General features: G+C 43.7%; 1 protein-coding gene across 1 annotated transcript in view; it reads left to right on the forward strand.

Annotated features, from left to right (window-relative positions):
• The window catches only part of CNTNAP4 (contactin associated protein family member 4), a 278158-nt gene extending 270570 nt beyond the window's left edge, over positions 1-7588 (forward strand). Inside the window, exons 23-24 of the mRNA XM_066613747.1 lie at positions 249-320; positions 7395-7588. Coding sequence (XP_066469844.1) covers positions 249-320; positions 7395-7588 — 266 coding nt within the window. The remainder of the gene's footprint in view (positions 1-248; positions 321-7394) is intronic.
• The last annotated feature ends 1997 nt before the right edge of the window (positions 7589-9585 follow it).

Here is a 9585-nt window from a genome sequence, read left to right on the forward strand (position 1 = left end):
ATTCCCCCCCTTCCCACAACCTTTGTGTTTTCCCTCTTAATGTTTACTGTATTTTGTTTGGTTATGCACAGCGTGATTTGAAAAGGTCCTGGCTCTTGATAGCCTTGTACAGATCCTCTACCTTGTCTTCCCTTTATTTATAACTGTATGCTATTGCATACAGCGTGTATATCTTAACTGTGTAGATGGATTTCTTGTGATCTCTCCTTCTGCTTGTCTGTCATTTTCCTTTTTTTCCCCTACTACAGATCATTCGGGACCAATAGATGAGGGAGAGCCTTTAGCTAATACAATAAGAAGTGACTCTGCAGTTATTGGAGGTAATAGGGATGACAACATATCAGATGGTACAATTTTAAAGTAATTTCGATCCTTTTCATGCTAAAGCAAAGTGATCAAGAACACAAGGTAAAGCAAGCCCAGCCATGTTTAGGAACCAAGGAAATTATCTCCAGAAGCAAAAACAGTGGCAATTTCTTGTCTTTTTTCTTAGAGTACTTCATATACTAAAATATAGTTTAAAAAAAAACAAACCGAAAACAACAACAAAAACTAGTTCTGTATATTTATGCTGAAATACATCATTTCTGTAATGTTGAAGGATGTTGACAAGTCTGAAAATACCCAGTAAAAATGCTCCAGGGTACTGCGATTGGTGATATCCAGCTCCAAGATACATGTTTACGATGTGCTTTCAGACATGGTAGTAAAATTTAATGTTACTGATGTGGTCAACCTGGGGCAAAAACACTTATCCAGCATTTGAAATAGACTTAAGGCCCATTCCTTTCCTCTGTATGCCACCGTATCTCTACACAGTAAGGTATGCCACTGTATCGCCACATATGCCAGCTCCACTAATGTAGAAGCCTGCCCACCAGCGGATGCACTACAGATATTGGCACAACTTCAGAAAAAATGCCACACTGACAGCTCGGATAGTTCTCAGAAGCAGCACAAATCCACAGGCAAAGAGGCCAAAACAGGGAGGTGATTGGGGCATGATGTAGGAGGAATGTGGATGGGACAAGAGAATCAAGAGAAAGGTGCCCATTTGAATCTCGCTAGGCTTTGAGGCATTCCTAGCATCAAGCTTCACCTCCAGGTGATGCATTACGGGTTACAAGTCATAGTAGGTATGTGCAAGCTCTTGGTTTTAGAGGCAAGCTGCCTCTGATTGCCAGATGCAGGGGAGGGCGCTGGAACGCAGGTTGTGTCTGTTGTCTTGTGTGCTCCCTGGGGCATTTGGTGGGCCACAGAGATACAGGAAGCTGGACAAGATGGGCCCTTGGCCTGATCCAGCGGGACTCTTAGGTTAAACTTGGACAAAAAGACACATAAGTCTAATTCCATGCATTTCTAGCATTGACCCTTGGCCAGCAACACATCAAGAGCACTCCAAAACAAGCAGAGGTGCTAAGAAACAGATGTTTTAAATATCTAAACAGAATTGGTTGGGCCTACTTGAAACCAGAAATCAATTAATCAGTTAAGCCCGGAAAGCAGAAATCAGTTAAGTCCAAATGCAATACATTTCAGTTGAAGGAATCATGTTGACTCCTAGGTCTGAGTCAAAACTCAACTCAGCTATTGGGACTTAATACAATAACAGCACAATCCTATCTTGCACTGGAACAGGCAGACCAGGAGGCCTACACTGTATCCAGCACAAGATAGGGGCCCAAAGTGACTCAGCCCGAGGTAAGGGGAAACTTTTTCCCTTAACCCCCCCCCCCCCGGAAGCCACTGCAGCCCCAAGGGGTCACCTTGGACTTGCACCACGTCTGGAGGTGGCATAAGTCTGAGGAGAGTGGAGCAGCTTACAACTGCTCCATGCTGCTTGGGAATGGGGGCTAGGATCTGGCATATCTACTGAGTCCCAGCCCTGCCTCCTGCTCCCCACCCACCCCCAGAATTGCCCTCTCCCCACCCCAGAGTGCCTCCCTCCCACCTCCTCCCCACCTCCTTCCAGCTCAAGCCAGAGTCTTGCGTCGGCCAAGCTCAGCCAACGCAAGGCTCCCTGTCAGAGTTGGCGTGGAGACTGGACTCAGCTTCTGCAGGCTGGTGCATGTCCCTGCGCCGGCCAGCTGACTCTCAAAGAAGTGCAAACGTGCTTTATGGCATGTTTGCAACCCTCCTGGGCACTTGCGCTGGCCCAAGGGTGACCTAAAATTGCACCCTAATTTGAATATTAACATCCACTTCTCCAATTGGACTTGAATAAAATGTAGGTATTTAATGTTCAGAGTCCCAGGAAGACTGATTTGAATACACCCCTGATCACAATTGTTGACAGTAGCTCTTTTCAAACACACAGGCTGGGAAAAGAACTATCTGAGGTCTGTCTCCATAGTGCTGAGCTCAATGGACTTATGAATGGAGTCAGTAAAAGGCAGCACTGTGTGCTCTGGAACCCCATAAATTCTATGTGCTGTGTGTCTTTGATCAGATGTTTGTGCTCAAGTCTGCAGTAGGGAGAGAGAAAACAAACCCAGTCCCTCCCTTTCCCTGCATGTTCGTTCACGGGATGCCTGAAAAATTGTTCTATGTTTCAAAAATCAACGAAGCAGGAACAATTTGGTGATCTAATGATGCAAAACTGGTCTAAATTGAAATAGTTGTGTTTAACTTGTGTGCTGATAAGAAAGTGAATATTAGGATGGTATAAAAAGATAAGCATGGTTCTCAAGATGAGAGGATTGGGAGTCATGAAATTTGGTGACATTTCATTCCAAGAATTGCTGGGAAACATGTTATTTTTAGCTGCTCAGAAAGTATGAAGAGAAGTTAAGAGTGTCTCAACAATATGTGTTTGGGGACTCAGACTTCTCAGAAGGATTTCAGTTTCTATGACTAGTGTACGAGCAAGTATAAAGTCTGTAAGCTTCAGTGATTATTTTTAAGGAGTTATTCTATGAGACTTGGAGTTTTCTGATGGCATTATTTTCCCTTGAGAAAGAGGGTGAAGAAAAAGCATTCATCTCTTCTGCAAATGGCTTCTTGGCAGTATAATTCAACCATCCAATTTCCATTAAGGGTTTTAAAGAAAAGAAACCAGCCTGTATCCTTGATAACCTCTGGTTAACTTCTGAATAGGTTGATTTGGTGAGCATTGGAGACTCCACAGATAAGTGACAAACTGAGGAATGAAAAACTGCCAAGCCCCACTGCGGTCTGAGCATTTAGAATTGAAAATGGTGAAAATAATGTTCTGCTACAACAGGAACATGCCATCACCTATGCAGTGGCTACTGCTGAAATGATGGCATCTTCTGGTCATTAGACACCTCATTAAAGGCTGATTATCTACTTTAATCACTGCCTTAAGGCACGTAAACAGCATTTGATCAAGAGCTCATGGTCTTCTGCTGTAATGGAAGGTCATCCCTTGCCTTTTGGTGGCAAAGACTGCTGTAGTTTTTCATACACAAATAAAAAAAGGCAAGCCTTGCTGTTTCTGATCAAGAAGACATCTACTCCAGCATCCATTTTTCAACAGTAACCGGCAGGCATTTCTGGAAAGTCCACAAGCAAAGTATGAAGGCAACAGCCCTTGCATTCGGTGAAAGAAGGAAGATAAAGAGATTGCCGAGAAGCAGAACGGATTTTTGCCAGCAGAAGATGTTGAGCAAATACCCCTGTCAGAACACTAGTGTGGAAAGAACTAATTTAAATAAGAGGAAACAGGAGATATGTATCTGAAAGTCCCTGACAGGAAGTCTGTTGTGAAATTGTTGAACTCCTAAAAAATATAGGCAACTTGACACTAACATCTGCCCTCTTTATTGGACAGTTGGAAAACATGAGGCAAGGACAATTTTTTATAAGGAAGTAAGGAAATTGCATGCCCATTAACCTTTTCCACAAATTGATGAAAAGTATAATAAAAACTGCAATGGGGTAGGGGCTGGGTGGGAGGTGACATGGGTGGATCAGGTCTGAGAAAGGGGAGAGTTCAGAGGAGACAATGGCCACCAAATCCGAACCCCTTCCTGAACCTGATCCTTGGACCTAGATCCACATGGACCTCTACCAGCTATTTCACTAGGGTAGGTCTGGCTAGACCCCTGTGCACCATGCAGGTTTACTACTGAGGAAAGGGAAGAAACATCCCATTACCCAGAGGAGAGCTCCAACACTCCTCTTCCCATACCCCACAGGATGCTCATCAAGCAGTTCAGGCATGGCTGCATCAGTAGGGCAGGGGGGGGATAGGATTGTAGATCTGTAAATCTAAGAAAACATAAAATAATGCATATTGAGACAAAAAAGAAATCCTAACTTTTTAGACAGTGTCTTGGTGTTGTGATGGGTAGTATATTCAAAATGTTGACTCAGTGTGCAGGAGTATGGGGACAAAAACAACAACAACAAGCCATGCTAGGTATTAGTAGGAAACGAACGTAAATACAACCAGTATCACAATGCCATTACATAACTTTATGGGGCTGGCACATCTGGAATACTGTTTTTGGTCATCCCTTTTCAAGACAGATATTGTAGAACAGGAAGAGGTGGAGTAAAAGGCAACCAAAATAATGATGTGATTGATCACTTTCCTTTGAAGAAAGGTGAAAGTGTTTTGGATTTTTAGACAAGAGCAGTGATTTTCAACCCTTTTCATCTTACAGCACACGGACAAGATACCAAAATTGTCAAGGCACACCATCAGTTTTTTGGCAATTGATAGGCCACACCACACTGTTGGTGGGGGCTCACATCTCCCAATAATAATAACTTGGTATTTATATACCGCCTTTCTGGTCATCAGATTACTCCTCTGACTTTATTCAAGGCGGTTTACATAGGCAGGCATTTCTAAATCCCTCAAGGGGATTTTTACAATCATAGAGGTTCTCTCTTTCAAGAGCCAACAACATTTCAGAATGGATCTTCCTGATTTGGTCTCACTTCTGGCCTCCAGTTCTCCCATGCAAGCTGACAAGCAGCTCCATCTCTCACACAGAGGGCAGCCAAGACGCTTCTTGCTCACACCAAGAGCAGGTAGAATCACTCAGCTCGGCTTGTCAGCTGCTTCAAGCTCTTGCCATTCTCAGCCGTTCAGGGAGCTGCCAGTGTCCTCGAACTGGCGACCTTCTGATGTTATCTTCGGGCTAACGAAGGCTCTACCCTCTAGACCAGACCTCCAATGGCCCTACTAATAAATGACCCTCTCTCAAAGTCCTGTGGCACACTTGCAGACCAGTGTGCCATGGCACAGTGGTTGAAAATGGCTAGGCTAGCAGATAGACAACTAAGGGGACAGAACAATGCAGATTTATTAAATTCTTCATAGTGCAGAGAAAGAAAGGATTTGTTCTCCTCTTTCACAACGCTGCAACTAATTACACAGAGAGAGAGCCAGCCTAAGACCTATGGATGCCCAAATGCTACCCCTCTTGGTATCCCTGATGGTATGCCAGCCTCTATTCCTCCTACTCTCAAATGTTGCAGCTCAGCATTATCTTCCCCGCCACACTTCCTCTTCCTCTCTGTACCCTTCTTTCTTTTCAGATCCAGAGAGTGGTAGTAGTGGAGGCAAGCAAGCAGATGGAGATGAGCACCCAGCCTCCAGTTTGCTGCCTGAGGGCCCAGTCCTATCCAACTTTCCAGTGCCAATGCAGCTGCAATGCAGCCCCGAGGCAAGGGAACAAACGTTCCCTTACCTGGCCTTCCACCACAGGTTATAGCGCACACCCCATTGGCACAGTAACACCAGGGCTGGAAAGTTGGATAGGATCTGGCCCTGAGGCAGCTACTTCACAGTTGGCTTCATGCATGAGCTGGGTCTGTACACTGAGCAATCATACACTCAGTGCATAACATAAGATACTCCCATGCACACCCATGCTGGCTTTCTAACTTTATTTTTGTTTTCAGTCTTACAGAGGGTTTAAACTAAATAAATAGGCTGATAGCACAATCCTATGTATGTCTACTCAGATGTAAGTCCCTTTAGTTTCAGTGGGGCTTACTCCCATGTAAAGAATTGCAGGCTACTGATCCCATCCTATTGAGCACTTATGATGGTGGAACTCCTTATCTGCCACCAGAAGTGCTCCAGCGGTGTCATAAAAGGTGCACAGCAGTTGTGCATTTTGGGCTACTGGTGCAAACAGCCAGAAGCCCTGTGTGTGCAACAACAGCTCCTGGATAGAAGGGGCAGTTTGAGTGTGGGAGGTGCAAGGCAGGGAGTGGAAAGTGAGGCAGGCAGGGGGCATTTCAGGTATGAGAGGGGGTGGATCCCAGCGGTGGCAGTGCACACAGCATGCTACCCCTGTTTTCCCAGCCTGACATGCTCCTTCCTCCTTGCAGACTTACACCACCAAAATAGTTGGCACTGATCCGAGGAGACTCATTGACGGCCAGGTGGTCTATGGAGGGATAAGTTAAAAAACCTTTCTCAGGGCATCTGGTGCCCCCCCCCCCCAATTGCATGCAGCACCTCCTAGATCAGCCCAACTGTATTTTCTCCACCATTTGGTGGGGGATAAAATAAGGCTCGTAGTTTTCTGCTGCAAGTTAAATGAGGTTTGTTTTAAAGGATATGTTAGTGGTGAAAAGGGTGCTTACAGTCCCAGTTGCTGTTGCTGCTGGGCTCAGCTGGGTGTTTAACAAGAATGACTCCTATCATTTCAGTCTTGCTGCCTTGGGCCCCTTCCTTGGGAGGAGAAAGTAAAGAAATAAATAAAATAAATAAACATTTCTCTCCATGCTTCATCACTGGAACTCCCTTGTGCTTGTGGACCCATGTAGCTTACTCACAGATTATTCCAAATGGGATAGCAACCCGTGAGTAGCTCTCTCCAATTTCTCTTGCAGCCAATTGTTGGACGATGACCTATCTTCAAAAAAAAAAAAAAAACAAGGCATAATAAAAAGCTCTGTCGTTAGTTTTGAATCCCAAAGCTAATTCAGTCCAGGCAGCTGACTTCACAGCTGTGAGCTGCATAAGCCTGTTTCATTAGCTTTACAGTGGCAAGCTTACACCTACCAAGTCTGAAGGATGACATCTGTGGCCTCACCAGCCATGTGTAAAGCACTGGATTGTTCAAAAGTATTCACTTATTTCATATCAATATGATGCTGGCCAAAAACAAAAGTGAAGGCTGAGCAATGTTGCCTATTCCGTGTGGTCGGGAATAGCCCCTCATAGGACTATTAGGCCTCAGTGGGATCTGGAGGTGAGAGGCTCCAAATCAAATCCTTACACAACCATGAAGCTCACACTTTGACCATGGATAATGCCCGTCTTTCAGCTTAATCACCTCCACAGACTTAGTGTGAGGATGAAAGACTTGGGGGAACTCATCATAGAGGGCTGCAGAAATGACTCAGACCTTTATTTTATTTGTGACGGCTCACTTAGTTCTGTTTCTTCTGCTCCCTCACAGGTGTGATAGCCGTTGTGATATTCATCCTGCTTTGCATTGCTGGCATAGCCGTACGGATTTATAAAAAGAAAAGTGCGTACCAAAAAAAGGAGGTGAAAGGATCAGAAAATGAGGACAGTGCTGAGACTGCCTTGAAAAGTGAGCTCAGCGTGCAAAACACAGTCACTGAAAATCAAAAGGAGTACTTCTTCTGATTTCCCTTTAGTTTAATAATAATGTGACAGTCTGACTCTCTTGCTAAGCCAGGGGCTTTCGATGGACCGGAATATAAAAAGCTGTTGCACTCAAAGAACATGCAAATGGATTTCAAACCTATTAAACTGCATACGTTCAGTCTCGTTGATCGCTATAGGAGGCCTCTTTAAATGACATGCGTTCCTTAGCTATTATAAAGTAAATGCATTTTATGTAACAGTGAATTAGATATTGTAACCAATTTCATTGTTGGTAGTTTCCGGCTGTTCTGCTGTGACTTTCTAGAATGGAAGTTTACCATGCATACTGAACATGGGTTTTGAATGGGAAAAATTGTACTGCAGTTGTGGTTCCCCCAACTCCCCTCCCTTTCCAGCCCTTCTGTTTAGAGATCTATTTTTCAGTAACATTGTTTAAAGTAGATGATGGACTGTACTGTTTTGCTCTAAATACTTGGGCCACAATCCAACACAGAGGTAAGCATGTTTGAATGGCATCTTCCACTTGAAGAAATGTTACTACATGAGCTGAAGGACATTGGACCAGGTTGTTATGCAAAGAAGATGATCTCTGTTATGGAGTAGTAACACCAGGACCAAGGGACATCCATGAAAATTGAGTGGTGGCAGAGTTAGAACAGACAAAAAAAAAATGTGTACACTCAGCATGTCATTAATCTGTGGAACTCTTTGCCGCAGGATGTGGTGAGACACTTGAAGACCTAGATGCCTTGAAAAGGGAACTGGACAGATTTATGGAGGAAAAGTCCATCGCAGGTTAAAAACCCTGATGGGTATATGCAACCTCTTGATTTTAGAAGTAGGCTATCTCTGATGCAACAGAGTGACAACAGGAATCTTATTGTCTGGGGTGTTCCCTGAGGCAGGGTGAGCCACTGTGAGATACAAGAAGCTGGATTAAATGGTCCTTTGGCCTGATCCAGCAGGGCTCTTCTTATGTAAGATGTTGGACTGCATACTGCATAACCTCTTGTACAATCTCATTGCACTGCCTTGTGCACAAGCTGAAAAGTTCCTCTTCTGCTAGCAGTTGGATAATATTGTGGAGCACCACCACCACCACTAAAATACCTTCCATAAACTGGAAGAGTGGATGCCACTCACTGAAATTAAGAAGCTTTGGTTGACATCCCTTTGTATTTGATTGTGGCCTTCATATCATACTGTCTAGTAATCAGTTCAATTAATGGATATTGACAACGTTATTTTCATGCATTGTTGGCAAGTTTCAGTGTTGTGGATGTTTTTTTTTAAAGAAGCAAACTCAACCCCATGAACTGTTATCCTCTTCATCACGTTCACCTCACAAGATAACCTGTATTGCTATCTGATGAATGCTGAAATTGATAGAAAGTTATTATTTAGGCTGAAAATGACAGTTGGGTTGTAACATGTTAAATGGGCGTTTATTGGCTAAATTGAACAGAGTTCAAATGCCTAAGAATGCCAAAGCATGCCTGTAATGTTTTCCATCTAAGCAAAGCATGCCTGTAACGTCATTCATCTCTTTTGTAGTACATGTACAGGCAGGTTGTATTGGAGATATCAGATTACAACATTTCATATATATTTCTATACAAAAAAAAAAAAAATAGCAACCACAAAAGGCAAGCAAGTTATATTTTGCTGAAGAAGAAAAAGATGCTGCTGGTGGTGATGATGGTGGTGGTTTCTTCCAAAACCTTAATACTAGGTGAGAAGGTTGCCAGATTCTTTGCATACTGAGACAGCTAGTTGCAAACTTTGCTAGCAGTGATGGAATTGCTTCAACATAGCAAGAATCCACTTGTCAATATATTCCCATTATGTGGGCAGGTCTATTGCGTAGTTCTTTACATGGCTGTGCATTGCATGGGTTTCAATTACCACCTTCCCATTCAAGTATAATCAAGTGGGAAGGACCCTTGCAATTTGATCCACCTGTGTGGTTCTAGTATTCTGGAGCATATCATATTGGCTAGAGATCTGGCCATGTG

The sequence above is a fragment of the Tiliqua scincoides genome, chromosome 2 (genome assembly GCF_035046505.1).
Source record: "Tiliqua scincoides isolate rTilSci1 chromosome 2, rTilSci1.hap2, whole genome shotgun sequence".
Classification (NCBI taxonomy): domain Eukaryota; kingdom Metazoa; phylum Chordata; class Lepidosauria; order Squamata; family Scincidae; genus Tiliqua; species Tiliqua scincoides.